The 16,395-nt window shown below is 33.9% G+C and overlaps 1 protein-coding gene across 2 annotated transcripts in view; it reads right to left on the minus strand.

The window, feature by feature from the left end:
* Positions 1-2,711: 2,711 nt before the first annotated feature.
* Positions 2,712-16,395, minus strand: part of LOC142338467 (uncharacterized) — a 43,491-nt gene continuing 29,807 nt past the window's right edge. For both annotated transcript variants that reach the window (XM_075388235.1, XM_075388236.1), the window contains 6 exons: positions 15,157-15,301; positions 13,061-13,208; positions 12,293-12,507; positions 11,531-11,720; positions 4,057-4,214; positions 2,712-3,274 (listed from right to left, as the gene is read on the minus strand). In XM_075388235.1, coding sequence (XP_075244350.1) covers positions 2,846-3,274; positions 4,057-4,214; positions 11,531-11,720; positions 12,293-12,507; positions 13,061-13,208; positions 15,157-15,301 — 1,285 coding nt within the window. In that variant the 3' untranslated portion in view covers positions 2,712-2,845. The remainder of the gene's footprint in view (positions 3,275-4,056; positions 4,215-11,530; positions 11,721-12,292; positions 12,508-13,060; positions 13,209-15,156; positions 15,302-16,395) is intronic.

A 16,395-nucleotide genomic window follows, 5' to 3' on the forward strand; every position in this document is an offset into this window, starting at 1 on the left:
GTGATAATGTGAATATCACCGAACAAAATTTCGTTACTTCGGCGCTAACTCCGTCAGCAAGTTCTAGCGACAATAGCAATGCGAAAATTGGCAACTAATCACCCCAAATTGCACGGATATTTACAATTCCATTGCATTACGCTTGCGTGATCAAACATATTCGTGAACAGAAACCGATATATATATATATATATATATATATATATATATATATATATATATATATATATAAATTTCATAAAAATTACTTGGCGATTTTTAAATACTTGAAAATCCGATGACAGGTAAAATTAAAATTAGATTCCCGATTTTAGACACGGCGAAATAGTATTAAGTGGAAAAGAAAAAGTAGTTTTAAAATCCGGTAGTTTTTTAAGCCAAATTAAAAATTAGAGGTGAGAAATAGTTCTTTGAACAATTTCTCGGTTTTTCAGAGGGAAATTGTTCTCAGCTGCGTCAATTGGACTTTTGTTTTCAGTGATTCTTCTTTAGAGTGCCATTAATACAAAAAAGATTGATTGTTCTAAGTGCGCCTATCAGCAATTGCTTGGATTTGTCCAAGTACATCCAATGGTTTTCAAATGTAACTACTTTTTGTCATTGATTAATTGCGAATATTGGACATTAAACTCCCTTTTTCTTTTTTAAATTGGTCTTATTTTTAATATCAATATCAACACATCTCATTGGTTGTCAGTAAAGCGCAAATGACCCTACTTAAAACTTCAAGGTCTATGCTAGGTGTTTTAAAAAAAAATTGAACGCTATATTTCTTCAAAAATTAATTTTGAATTTTTGAGTTTTAAGGTTTTTTATTGTCTCTTCTCAATTAATCTCATTATGTACAGGCCTCATTGGTTGCTAATGCGGTTTCAAAGTTATTTGATTCAATTGTTTCATTTCAAGGCTAATGATTTCACTTTTATATGATTTGATATGATATGGTTGACATGATTTGCCGTTTTTGCTATCACGTTGACACTAAATGTTTTAAAGAAATTATATGAAATATTCAAGTTTTGCGAATTTTAGTTTCCAATTTAATTTTTTAACGCTTCATCTCATCAATGAAAGGACCTATGGTTTGCTAAAGAAGCTTAATTTATCTAAATAAATCAAATCAAATGTTTCAGTTCGTATACCGTGCTCACTGTGAGAGCTTTCCAAAAAATAATAGTGAATTGTCGAATTTTGATATAGTTTTTTGTACTGATTGCCGTTTTTATCAATTAATTTTATCAATGTCTGGTCTCATTGGTTTATAATGAAAATTTAGTAAATCCAAAAAAGTGTTTCAGCCCATAGCTATTTCTTTTTGTGATCTTTAACCTATATGTTTTCAAAAAGTGTTAAAGAGTTTTTGTGCTTCAGCGATGATGTTGGTATTATTGTTGTTTTATTCTCACGTTTATTCTCACATTTGAAGGATTTAATCGGCTAACGATAAGTAACATAGGCAATTAATCAGTTGCTTGAGTTCATAGCCGTCGTTTTAAAGAATATGACACTTTCTTTGAAAAAGTAGATAATCATTTTTTATTTAGCAATTTTCTTTGTTTTTCCAGTTGTGCGTTATCTTTCTCAAAAACAACAGTTTTCTAGTGCGACATAAATTTGATCACTCTATTGCTGCAGTTTATAGCTAACGTTTTCCTTGAGTAAGATACCGTTTGTTTTTGAAATTTCTAATCAAATTTGTCAATCTTTCCATTGTTTTCCCTCTATTGTCCATTTGTCAGCTATTAGAACTGCTCAATTGTATTTTACTTCTAAGAATTTACGGTATGTTTAGGCTAGGGAAATTTATGTTATTTTTCTCCTTTGACTTCTTCAGTCTACGCTTCTTTTTTGCTTTCACTCTCATTGCTTCCCAAATGGTGGATGAACTTTGTACTCATTCTAACGATTCGTATAGCCAAATTTTCTGGTTCTCAATGTTGTTATTGTTAGTTATTCTAAGAACATTAGATCTCAGAACATTTTAAAAAAATTTATATAATTTGTAAAATTTTTTCGATTTTGTCCATTTAGGGTCATGGGTTTTGTTGACTTTGGCGCAGTTTGAGAGTACTGTAGAAGTATTGGCTATCAGTTCTTTAATTATTTCATTTGCTCGGATTGTAATTCAGGAGTTGTCCTGATAAGCTTTTTTTAACTCTGTCAAACAATTTTTTTTTGCTGCACAGTACTTCACAGCTTGTTCAACATTTTGCCCAAATTTTTTTTAAAATTCTCTAGGCAATTTTTTTCTGCTCTCATAATGCTCAAAGCCAAGCATTCAAAAATAAACGTATTCATAAAAATGAAATCGAGATTAGCTCAATTTTAGATGCTCGCTAAATGAAATTTGTTCTTTTAAATCTTAGTTACCATCTTTTAGCATTAGTACTAGACCTTGTATCCCTTCATTAAGAAACAGGAGTTTGTTCAACTACAGAGTGAAATCAAAATAATTCACACTTTACAATATCTTTGTACACAAGTCATTTTTTCCATTTCCTGTTCTTTCAATCCCAATCGGGGTTATGGGAATCAATGACGACTGTTTTCCGGCAATCCACCGTGTATGTTTATTTTTTTATTATCATTACTATTGGTACTGTTGTATATAATGAATTAGTTGAAAACAGGTGAACTATCTGTAGTGGCTAAACTAATCCTCTCTTTTCGCATACAACATTTCGGCATTGCCCTGAGTTAAAAATAAACAATTATTTTCAATTGTTTGTTGTAGCATGATTTTAATAAAAAACAATTTGAAGCTTTTTCATCAAATTTGATAGAGAATTTATTTTCACACTATATTATTTCAACTGTATTTTAACAGAAATTTAATTGTCATTTATTAATACATGATACAGTTAGATCTTTCTGCCATTTGATCACCCTGTGAACAACCTGGTCCACCTGCAATCATCAGACACCTTGTAGACTCAAACATTGTCATCACATTCAAAGCCGAAGATCCCACTAAGCCGAATATACAGAACGCCACAAACATTTTTGCTCGCAATGAACTCATAGAAAGTTCCGATGATTTCTCACTGCTATTTTTCCATTGTTGGGCCTGAACTTTTTGACTGGGTACCAAGAACACCGCACCCAAGGAGGCTAAGTGGATGATAACTGTTATAATATAGCTGTACCAGGCCGCATATTGGTCTCTGGTGAAGTCTCGGATGTATCGGTTGTCATCTGTTAGGCAAAAAGGACTCATTACCAAGTTTGATATTGCAGCACCGATTGACTCTCCGACTGTGCAAATTGACCAGACCTATTAAAAATTCTGTCTTTAATATTTAGAAAAATTCAGGTCTACAAGAAAGTGTCTATATGTTGCAGTTAAAAATGCACTTTTAACTGCAACATATAGACAATTTATTGTAGATAATGTCTATTTTCCAGAACACGTTTTTTTGTCCAGCTAAATTCCAGGACGTATGGTTTATTTCCAGCCAAAATCTAGGACGGTTGTTTTAGTTCCAGCCAAAGTACAGGACATCATATTAGGTCCAGACAAATTCTTTTCATACCCAATATCTGTCGAGGACAGTCTTTTCATACCTTAAATCTGTCGAGGACATTCTTTTAGTAATTCCAGGTCTCAACTAGGGTGGAAAATATTCAACACTCAAGTGCACTAAAAATCTTTTAAAAATTCCAGATGTCAGTCGGACTAGATTCTACAGTGCCAGATATTCCTTTGCAGTGCAAGATTTTAAATCTTGCGAGGTGCGTGTTTTGAGCAATCTTGCGACTCTTGTTAAAGTTACTTTGGAATTCTGACCTAAATCTCGGTCCTCCACTCGGTTATCGACCAATTCTAGATTATCCTAGGGTTGTCATCAGTTTCACCTAGCCAATTCGAAAAAAAATATGCAGAGTCAGTGCAATAACATTGCGCAAATCCACAGGTAATTTGGATATACCTGTGGAATTGCGCAATGACGGTAGGAAATCTCCCCCCACCCCCCGTCAACAATGACGGTAGGAAATTTTTAATAATCCAATGCAAAAATCACCCCTCTCAAATCCCACCCCCCCCCCCCCACTGACCAGTGCATAAGTGATTCCTTCAATTCCATTTGGGGCATACTCGACAATGATGAGTTCCATGACGTATGTGAACCAGAAGCGAGTGACAGAGTAGAAGAGATCGTCCACAAACCAGAAGTACTGATCACGGATGAAACCGAAGATTGTTACAGTCACCACTGCAAACATAACCAATTCCAAATTCGAGGATTTAAAGTACCGTTTTTAAAGAAGTCTGAAAAGGTGCAAAAACTCTCTCGTTAGACCAGCACTCGATAAATATCTCCTAACTTGCATACCTATTGTGCTGCAATAGTTTGACACGGACTGCTCGACAGGAAGATATTCGAAATATACACGCGAAAGGGTTAGATGCTAGGTGGAGCAAGTGAATGGGTACTACACTAACTGGCCATGAAACCCCCAAGCTGGGTAGCTTCAATAACCCCTAGTCTTGTTCCTCAAGTTTTTCCTTTTAGCAGCGTTTCTTCGTGCAAGTAGAGACTCCTGAGGATCAGAGTTAAAATCAAGCCTATATCTTCTCAAGGGTCAAATCAAAATCTTTCCAAGAATACAAAATAGTCGAGTCTCTTTTTCATAAAGAACCCCAGACGAGGCCATATGGTTATGTTGCAAAATTCTGCCAGAATTTTTCAAAGAAAAGTGGTAACCTTGCATGATTCCGGCAGAAGATTAGTAATCTCGTAAAACTTGCCAGAAAAAAAACTATGCCCAATCGTTAAAAATGTTCTAAATCTTATTGAAAATGGAAACAAAATCTCAAGACATTACTTCTGTATGCATACATCATTCTTTTTTATGATTTAACAAAAAAGAAACTAGATGAACAGCAGAATGTTTTAATATATTAAAAATCTTTACTTTGCAACTTTTATCACAAAATTAAAAACTGACCTTAAGGAACCAATGTATTCTCTGTTCCAGCAAAATGCAATTACAAATTATATTGGACTGCTAGGTACAGCTAATTGTTTCGAAACAGTACAATTTTTTTAACTGCCGCGCATGTTTTCTGAAGATGCAGAGTTGCGATTGTTTAAAAGTTTGACAGTTTTCTTGTTGTTTATGTTGTTCTTTCACTGAGTCTCGTCAATGAAAGATCTCATTGTCTAATGAAGCCTACTTCAGATTATTTATTTACATTCAATCTAACGGTTTTAATAAGTTAAGCACTAACGACTTTACACTTCAGAAAATGATTTTTTTTAAACAAGTAAGTTGAAAATATAACCCAGGGGTTAAATATTACAAGTTTAAAATTATATAAACAAAATTAGTACAATGTTAAAAATCAAAATTAGTGGTTCCGTTTTCTAAAGGTAAAAATAACATTTGAAGCCACCAACGTTCCTTTCCAACGTTCCGTTCCTATGATTTTTGACAATTTTAGATTGGTCGATTTTTTAGTTATTTTGGTTGCTCTGTCATATAATATCGTTAGTGATAGCTCTCATTCGCTCTATAATGAAGCAGGTTTGAGCTGTCATCGATTTTATTTTTAATTGAATGGTTTTAAGGACTTCGTCAACACTTGTTTACAAATGAACTTTTTTGCTCACTGTTATTGTAGTTTTTGTTGCTCCATCGCGTGGATGTATTTTTGAGCGACCCATTTGGTAAACTATTGAGCTAAAGGCACATCTGTTTCATTAATATCTATCGGTATCACCGACTTTGACTTTATTTGTTGTCATCACGGAGTAGAAGTCACGTTTTGGATTTCTCCCCGTTGTTGTTGTTGTTGTTTGTGCTGTTTCTTCGGTTGGTCTAATTAATCGCCGAACTCATTTGCTCTGAAATTAGAAGCTCATTTCGTTCTTGTTCATACTTTTATTTTTGTTGGAAACTGTTTTCTGGGCTGAGACACCCTTTGTTTTCAAAAATTGTTGGGAGAAATTGACCGTAGCCTGCATTATTTGTTTGATGTTGCCGTTGTTTTGTTGTGTTTTAAATGTCATCAAAAAGCGAACATAGGTTTTCTAATGATTAATTTTTTAATAGGTGTTACCTATTTGAGATTGTAGTTGTGTGTTTCAACGACTTTAACAGCGTTTTTTCTCGAGCCATTGTTAAAAATCGGTTTTTGACACGTGTCTTTACCGCGTTACATCTTCTTGTTTGTTTTATGCAAAAGTTGTGTTCACTATTTTAAATCCCTTAATATGAGTATGACTTTTTAGAATGGTTTTGACAGGATGAACTTTTTTGGAGCTTATAACCTTTAGAGCCTTGTTAAAAATGTAAAGAAAATATTGTTTAATTCATTGTTTGTTTTCACTTTTGTTGTTTGTGATGTAGCGATGTTTTTTGTTCCAACCCCACTTGTGGGGGAAGGAACTATATACTCAAATGGTTTTTTTTGTCCAGTCAATTTTGGCCGATCGATATATTCATCGTAGAGAAATGTGAGGGGTATCATTAAAAAGCTCGTCCATTGTAAAATTCGAAACTAAAAAGATTTTTTTTTCATTCAAAGTTACATTTCGCCCCACAAAAAGAATAAATTTCGTATTCCCAATACAGGAAAGGTGATAAAAAGAGTAGTTCTGGTCTCATAGGGAAGTTTAATATAAAAAAAATCGAATTCTATTTGAGAGCTGTTTTTTTTTAGAAAACTTCATATTTTTTAGGTCACATAGAGAGTTGTCACTTTTTATATCAATGTTTGGTTAATGATAAACCTGATTTACAGTAAAATGACACCTAATGAACAACAAACACGTTTTCAAGGAATTGCACATTTTTTTATGGCTTCGACTCTGAGCTTTTGTAGTTTTTAATGAAATTTTGATTTTCTTTTTGAGGTCACTGAACTTTTGGAGCCCTGTGTTTTAGAATCGTTGACTAAAACTGCAATGAATTTTGTAATGAGCATTATTGAAGCTATTTGGTGCTTTGATTGGACAGCTAATGGCTAATTAAGACTTTATATATAACTTTTCGAAAATTTTTTAAACATTAATCGAACATAAACCTATTTCTGTAATTTGTAAGTCAGCCTCAGTACTGACAGGATCCCCATCCTTTCCACTGCAATCAAAATAATCTGGTTAGTGGTTTTATCTTCTAACTATTGGTTTTATGGCTTCGATGTCACAAGATTTCAAAAACAATTTTAAAATTTTTGGATATTTTCGTATATTTGAATCCTTTTGAAATTTTATCAGATTATCCTAATTTGGATAGCTCCCGTTGGTTTTGGTAAGACGTTCAATGGATCATAGATACAATTTTCAGAGAAAAACTTATGGTTTAAATGGCTTCGACACTTTCTTTTTGCACTTTCTACTGATTTTTAGGTTTTTGCCTGTATTTGTTGTTACTTTCATTGTCATAGTACTTATTGTGATATCTGATTGATTAGCCATGGTTGGCAAACATCTTTTTCCTTCTATCGAGTCATGACTGAGCGTTTTTGTTAACATCTGTTGAAAGCTATTGAAATAAATTGCTGTTAAGACTTCAAAAATTGTTTTTCAAAAAAAAATTTTGAACATTAACCAATTTCAAACATTTTTTCATGTTTTGTAAGAAATTCTCAGTAATGACCATGAACCGTTCCTTTTTTCGAAAGCAATCTAAACTATTTTGGTTACTGTTTTTTTTCTAACTCCTGGTTTTATGGCTTCGATGCCACAAGAATACAAAAAAAATCAAATTTTTGGATATTTTTGTATTTTTGGGTCCTGTTGAAATCTTATCACATTATCGTAATATTGAGAGCTCCCATTGGTTTTGAGAAGGCATTAAATGGAGCATTGACAGAATTGTCAGACAAAAGGATATGATTTAAGTGGATGTGACACTTTCTTCTCGAACTTTCCTAAAGATTTATTGGTTTCTGTATTTGTTTTTGTTCTCATAGTAATAAGACTTATTGTGATATCTTATTAATTCCCCATGGTTGACAAACATCTTTTTCCTTCTATCGAGTCATGACTGAGCGTTTTTGTTAACATCTGTTGAAAGCTATTGAAATAAATTGCTGTTAAGACTTCAAAAATTGTTTTTCAAAAAAAAAATTTTGAACATTAACCAATTTCAAACATTTTTTCATGTTTTGTAAGAAATTCTCAGTAATGACCATGAACCGTTCCTTTTTTCGAAAGCAATCTAAACTATTTTGGTTACTGTTTTTTTTCTAACTCCTGGTTTTATGGCTTCGATGCCACAAGAATACAAAAAAAATCAAATTTTTGGATATTTTTGTATTTTTGGGTCCTGTTGAAATCTTATCACATTATCGTAATATTGAGAGCTCCCATTGGTTTTGAGAAGGCGTTAAATGGAGCATAGACAGAATTGTCAGACAAAAGGATATGATTTAAGTGGATGTGACACTTTCTTCTCGAACTTTCCTAAAGATTTATTGGTTTCTGTATTTGTTTTTGTTCTCATAGTAATAAGACTTATTGTGATATCTTATTAATTCCCCATGGTTGACAAACATCTTTTTTCTTCTATCGAGTCATGACTGAGCGTTTTTGTTAACATCTGTTGAAAGCTATTGAAATAAATTGCTGTTAAGACTTCAAAAATTGTTTTTCAAAAAAAAATTTTGAACATTAACCAATTTCAAACATTTTTTCATGTTTTGTAAGAAATTCTCAGTAATGACCATGAACCGTTCCTTTTTTCGAAAGCAATCTAAACTATTTTGGTTACTGTTTTTTTTTCTAACTCCTGGTTTTATGGCTTCGATGCCACAAGAATACAAAAAAAATCAAATTTTTGGATATTTTTGTATTTTTGGGTCCTGTTGAAATCTTATCACATTATCGTAATATTGAGAGCTCCCATTGGTTTTGAGAAGGCGTTAAATGGAGCATAGACAGAATTGTCAGACAAAAGGATATGATTTAAGTGGATGTGACACTTTCTTCTCGAACTTTCCTAAAGATTTATTGGTTTCTGTATTTGTTTTTGTTCTCATAGTAATAAGACTTATTGTGATATCTTATTAATTCCCCATGGTTGACAAACATCTTTTTCCTTCTATCGAGTCATGACTGAGCGTATTTGTTGACTTCTGTTGAAAGCTATTGAATTAAATTGCTGTTAAGGCTTCAAAAAATATTTTTTGAAAAAATTTTTGAACATAAACCAGCCGTAAACTTAAAATGAACTGTACGAACGTCTCATTAATTACCGGAACTTTTATTTCCTACTTCAACACAAATAAGCTAATTTGCAGCTTTCTCTTCTAACTAATGGTTTGATAAAATCGATGCACGATTTTTTTTGGACATTTAGAAAGTTTTTGGATTTGTTTTTGGTTCTTCTGAAATTTCATCACATTAGCCTATTAGTGTTAGGTTTAATTGGTTTAGAAAAGACGTTCAATGGATCATAGATAAAAATTTCAAAAAAGCTTATTGTTTAAAGGGTTTCTTCTCGCACTTTTCTGCTGAAATTTTGGTATTTGCCTTTATTTGTTCTTTTTTTCTTAGTCAGTGACTTATTGTAATGTCTTATCATAGCTCTTATGCTCCCATCGAGCGCTTTTAATGACTTTCGTTGAAAGCAATTGAGTTTAATGGCGTTGATATTAACGGTTTTCTAAGACAATTTGTGGTTTTGATGTATTTGTTCTTGTTTATTGATATTTTGAAATCATTTTGAAAAAAAAATCTTATGCTTTACCGAAAAGTTATCTTTTAAAGGCTTCGACAGTTTTCTCACTCATTTTTTTTGAATTAGTAGTTTTTGCCTATTTTTTAAAATCCTTAGGAGGCGTAAAATGCTGACCGGTCTCAAAAACTTGTAATTGTGTATTCAAGGATTGATGTTACCGGAGGCAGTCATTTTATAGCAAAGAGTCTCAAATTTTATGATATTATACATTTTCAATGATCGTTTAACCTTTTCAGTTTTTGTTGTTTTTTTCGTCAACTTGTAGCTTATTCTCATCATTGACAGGTCTCATTCAATTTCTTGTAATCAGAAAATTTAAATTTCCAGTGAATTTCCAGTCGTAACTGATGTTTTGTTTGTGGACAATATGCGTTTAAATAAAAGTTTTAGTGGTGTACTTGTGTTTATTTTTCTCTTCTTTTTTCTTCTTCGCGTAATAACAGATCCCAATGATTTTCAAATGTGACCCAAATGCACGCATTTAATTTTTCAGTATAATTTTAGTTGCATTAGTATGAATAAAAAAGGAAGGAAGAAATTATAGCATTCAGATAATAGCTAATGATTTTAATGGCTTCAATAATGTGTGGTTTCGCAAATTATTTAGTTTTTTGAATTTTTCTGCTTCTGTAGTCCGTTCCTATGGTTTAATCTAACCAACGACAGGTTCTATTGTTCTCATGATGAATTTTTAGTAAATTTATTAAGAATTATTTCTTTAAAAGCTAATGATTTTTAAGACTTTAGAAATTAATTGAAATAAAAAAAGTTGATTAATTTTTCAATTTCGCCTTATTATTTCCTTTTGTCGATTTTGTTACCTAGTCTCATTAAGGAAAATTTCCATCTGCTGTAGAATATGGACAAAAAAAATTTGTGCAGTTAAGGTTTTATACGATTGCATTTTGGCGTTGTCAATAGGTGCGTTCAAATCTAGATACTTAGTTTTTGCCATGAAAATTTTGTTTTCGCTTCTTTTGTTGTTTGTTTTTTTTTTCTCGTAGTATTTTCAATGAAAGATCTCGTCATCGCTGTAATGAGGCATGGCAGTATGTAATTCAATAAGTAGTCAGGTTTTGAAACGTCTTTTCAAACTCAAACATCTGTTTTTATTATCTCTTCATTTGGTTTACAATTAAGTCAAAAGTGTAGATGAGCTGGGTCGGAACGTCATATGCGAACGGACATTAACGAGCATCCTTGTATTAGTTCATGATTTAGTTACTGTCAAAAATTGTTCTTATAGGAATGCTGATAGTAAGGTCTTTAAATTTTTTGAACTCTAGTTCATGACTTATTTTTCTACCTCGTCAAACAAAATATTATTTCTTTTTACCAATTATGCTTATTTTTGATATGGTTCGCGAAGTTTATATAAAATTTTCTGGGCTAAGGCCATTGTTTTTGCCCTGCAAGTCAATCTAAATTGAACAGGCTTATTTTCAAAGAATAAATCACTGATTAACACATGAATCTTTCATTCCAGCACCAGAAAAAATAATCTTTCAAATGTTGAAGACTTGGAGTCTTGGTTTTAGAGACTTGGTTTAGAGACTTGGTTTTGTTCTTGGAAGTTGTGTTCAATGGGTGATTAATTCTTGTCCGAAAACAAGCTTTTGAAAAGTCTAATTGGCGTTTCTTCGGACAATTTTTTGTCTTTAAATTTTTAGTAATTTAAAGCCTTGTTTTAGACATCCTCTATTTTTTGTAGCTTTGGAGCTGATTGTGCCATCTCTACTACTCCAACGTTAATGCTGGAACTTTCATTAGTCAATTGAAAATCAAAGGAAAGAGAAGGCATATAACAACATCGGCTTAATTGACATGTTACGGTATGTACCTGGTAGTTCCGCGAACACCTCTAGCATGCTGACAATAGCCAGAATGACTCTCCAGTTGGAACTGAGGAAGTACTTCAAGTACAGCAGCATTCCTCCACTGGAAATGGCCCCACTCGCTATGTGGATGAAACTGGATGTGATGGGTTCCACCTGTGCCCAATGAATTTGGATCTTGAGCAGGGCCGGAGACTGAAAAATAACAATTATCTGATGAATAAAATCGATCTCAAATCTCAAAAATCTTGGCTTTCTTTTATCGGTTTGGTTCTTGTATTTGGTCCTGTCAAAGAATGAAGCTATGTATCGCGATTAGTGCTGTGCCGTAGCAAGATGTTGAGCTTTATTTATTTATTGAGCCTGTAGAGTTGGAAGGGAACATAGATTATTCGGCAGGAGAGTAAGGCAACCTGATTTCTCATTGAAGAGAAACTGATGTCCTTTTGACACAACCCAGGCTGAGATTCAAGACGAAATTAACTATGCCCAGAACATATATAAACACAAGAGGGGGAGTCGCGTGTTGAAAAATTGGATAATCTGGACACATCGAAAAACAGACGAACGTCCGGAAAATGGACGTAAGGAGGTGGCGACACAGACACTTTCCTCTTACAGACCAATTGAAAGAATAAGAATTAGAAATAAGTAAGTCGAATCCACTTATACAATGTATTAAGATACAAAAGTGGAATTTGTGCCGAAGTCAACGCGCGCTTGTAATGAGAGAGAAGTAACAAATTCTAGCCTTGATTGGTTCTAACCTTAATAGACCACATTGAGCAGGAGAACACAGCAAATATGAGCAACTTGAGGTAGTGCCAGCTGTGGAACAGTTGCCACACTTCTCCCAGTTTTCTCCTGACCTCAACCCTCTCCTTCTCCTTGTCAACGTCCTTCTCATTTGTGAAGAGACACGCATACATTATCCCAACCAGAGTGAACGAAAGGGGAATCCACATGAACTTGTTAAATGGCACTAGAGTTGACAATTTATTTTACAGTTTAGAGTCCTCTTCTCTAATTTTTTTTTGGATCTCACCACTACTCAATCCAATTTTTCCATGCATTTCAGGGAAAGAGTATACTTGCTGGCTACCTTGTGAGCATCAGAGCAATAACATTCTTTGGTGCAAATAGACAGACAGACTCATTCAAAGACTTCTTTGAATCGAGATATGGGTCTCGCTAAAACCGAGCATAAAAATTGGGTCACTTAAAATCGAGCATTCAATTTGGGTTTTACTAAAATCCAGCCGCAAAACTTAGTTTAAGTCTTACCGGACTATCTAAAATTCAATGTGTTCAAAATTGTGATTGAAAAAAGATGAGCATAATGGCTGATAAATTGCATGATTAAAAATTGTCCTGTTCTGATATATAGTTTTTTGGCCATGAAATAGATTGTGGGTGGGGCTGGGACTCTTCGTGAGTTTAGGTCTGAACAAGGGCAATCTCTTGAGTTTATCCCGATTGAAATTCAATTTCATGTAAAACGTTTTCCATGAAAAAGAGAAAAGACTCGACTGTTCCTTCGAATGAGCAGAATGTGCCTCCGTACTTGACTGTGTTTAACAGCACCCCAACTGTCAAGTAAGCCAGCATTGAACCCAACTGTCGAGAGATCCTCGCATACGATATGAGAGTGCCTCGATTGTCATCCGATTCTAGCTTCGATCTCTAAAACGGGAACCTGTTTAAAAACTCAGATGAAAAGTTAGCGCTTTTGACCGACAGCTCTAGCAAACCATCAATCTTTTTTTATCTCCAGATCTCAATCCTAATTATTAAAACAACTGCGGCTAGTAAGAAAAAACAACAATTTAGCTGAGCTTGATCAGTATTTTCAAATCTTTCCTCTGAAGGTTTCATATAGGCGTTTTGTTCGTTTTTTTACACTTTTTTCACTTTTTTGAAAAATAAATGGGTAAAGGCTGAACACAATACAGACCAAACTCCTCTGAAAAAATCTTGTCAAGACCAGCCTTTGAATTTCGATATCGTCTCTGAGCTCCTGTTGTCTTAGGTTTTCCATAACTACATAATAACGCATATAAGTGTTAATGACAGACCTTGAACACTTTCACTATAGTTTTCACCGGAAAAGACAATATTTCGGTCTTATTCTTAAAATAGGGCCCAAAAAAGTTTCCAACTTAGATTTCAAATACTTAATCATGTAACGCTTCCTAATTCGTATAACCTAATCAAAATGGGTTCAACTTTTTATAAGCATTTTTGACGAAATCATTTATTTTTTATGCATTCAAACTCGAAGCTTGTCACCAGTCACATAAGAAAATATAAACTTTCAGTATCTTATGAGAAGTACGTTTTTATTTATCGTCTCAATTGTACACAGCTACTGAACAAATGAAAGCAATAAAAAAGATTATATGTCTATAGTTAACATCTTAACAAGTCACGGACCATGTATTTTCTAAAATAGTTTCTAATAAGTTTAAAACGATTGGCTGAAAGCCTATTCTTTTAGGGTCATGTGAGATTTACATGAAATCAATTCAGAATTTGATATGACTGTAAATTTGAGATAAATGAATTTTAAGATGCAGCAACTTTTTTGCACATGGTTTGCTGAAAACTTCAATTACAACGTATCTGGCAATACTTCTGTATTGATAAATTTTTCTAGCATTTGGACAAACAGATCACTGACACCTACAGTCATCAAGAACCGCTTCATTTTGAGCTCAAGGGACAAAGGTCTTATGCGTTGACATGAAAAAAGCGAGGATGAGCAACCGCTCAAGCAAAACAAGTACAGTAGCATTTTTGAATGACTAATCTAGTTTCATAAAATTCGTAAAGTTTTTCATCAAAGTTCTCACAATATGAACCAAAAACTCAGTCAAATCTTGTTAATGATGTCTTATTAAATTGGCATAGTGTCTTGACTAGTTTTCTGTTACATTGTCTTGTATTGGAAGAAAAATCTTGAGCAGTAAATTGTATGTTTGTGTCCTGTCTCTGGAATTTGCGGGAGCTGCTATTCAACTGCTGTTGCCCCCATCTTCTGGTATTTCGACTTGTGAGCCGAAAGTGCTAAACGCAACTTAAATTTAATTTAAATTATTATTGCAAAAACAGGTCTTAGATATACATCTTTGTCTTCAATTTGTTTCCCTATCGGAATGAACTGGTATACATAAAGACACCTCGTATGATCTAATCTGTAGTAAACCAGTCCAATTTGAAGTTGAAATATTTAGGATTAACAAATAGTCAACAACTGGATAAACCAAACTTCTAATGCAAGCGTAATCTGGAATACGGCGGATTATTCAGTTCACAATTTTAACTGCAAACAAAATATTCGGACAGGTTTGAAACCGCTGAAACGAACTGGGCAGTGCAAAGTCTTCCCTGTCATAAGTGGGAGAGAAGTCGTTACAAGCGTAGTAAATCCTTGCGAGACCAATTAAGCAGTCATTTCGCAGTATGATCTTTATCCACAAACTGCATGTTTTTGTCATGCAACTTTAGTCATGTTTTTTATCCTAGAGGATTAAAACGACCGACGACGTTTCCAATAAGAAAAAAATAATGACGCAGAGTAAAAAGGTGAGGGATTTATATGCAGCATTTGGTTTAAAAAAGAGAATTGAACCTGAGTAATGAGAGCATCAATGGTGGAGTCGGAGCAGGCGAGGGCCCAGTACCAGAGGAAAAACAACACCACATAGGACAGGGCCTCATTGGGCGCATTTGGGTTGTTAGGGACATCCTCGAATGATTGGGTGCAGTTGGATACGGCATAGAATAACAGGACGCTTTTCAACATATTATAAACAGTATTTTAACACTGACAAAGACCTATTATAGCCCCAACCCCATCCCCCAGCAGATATCGTGTAGTCTCCCCCCAATCATGGTATACATACCATAATGGGGGGGGGGGGAGGGGATGGGGGCCATAATTTGGCAGGGGATATACCCGGAAAAAATTTATTCTTCGAATAATGAAATTCTAGTGTCGAGTGATGAAACGGAATGGTTATACATAGCGCGTTACCTTGTAAAATCTAGTACGATATTTGATTATCGTAACAAAAATTGACCCTGCAAGATCTTGTACGAATTTGGAGTAAAATCTTGCAAGACGATGCATCCGTCTTGCAAGATAAATTTTTTCGACTAAAGATATGGTTAGAGAGCAATCTAGGAATGACGGTGAGCTTCAAAGAAATTATCCGTTCATTGTTATTCCTCGGCTCCTCCTTACTTGAGAATTAACTGAATTTATTCTTTTCGGCTGCGACACTGCGATGAGTGGCTGAACAAAAATCAAAAACTAGTTCAGGAAATGATAATTAAACTCCACTGGCCTCCACTTAAGAATAGTATCATTGGTTTTACGGTTAAACATAAAGGGAGTTGTGAATTGTTTGAACCAACGGTTTTGGCTATATTTCTCGATTAATTTTTGAAAATTCAGCATTTGTTTTTTCATTTTTTTCATTACAAATTGCTTCAAATATGCCTATTTGGTCAACTTTGTCAAGGTTAACCGGTACTTATTGTACCTCCGGTTCTGCAAAAAAAAATTTACCGGAAACAACAATTTGCGGCCTTCCGCTAATTCAAACCGACATTTATAAAAAAATGCACAGTTTATTTGACTTATTTTTAGTTTCGTTACCCAAAAAACTATCACGCATTACTTTTTCAACAGCTGGGCAGCAACAGCAAAGACATTATTGGTCCCATCATTCTTTTTGCAACGAAAAATGATTCGGATTGTTTTTTGGGTCTGTCTTTTCAAAATATTTTTATTTCAATGTTTTCATTTCAAAACTCAGTTAAGACGAGGTCGGCTTTATGTTCAGTTAAGGTGCAATAAGCACTC

Source organism: Convolutriloba macropyga, chromosome 4, assembly GCF_964194025.1.
Source record: "Convolutriloba macropyga chromosome 4, txConMacr16.3, whole genome shotgun sequence".
Taxonomy (NCBI): Eukaryota; Metazoa; Xenacoelomorpha; order Acoela; family Convolutidae; genus Convolutriloba; species Convolutriloba macropyga.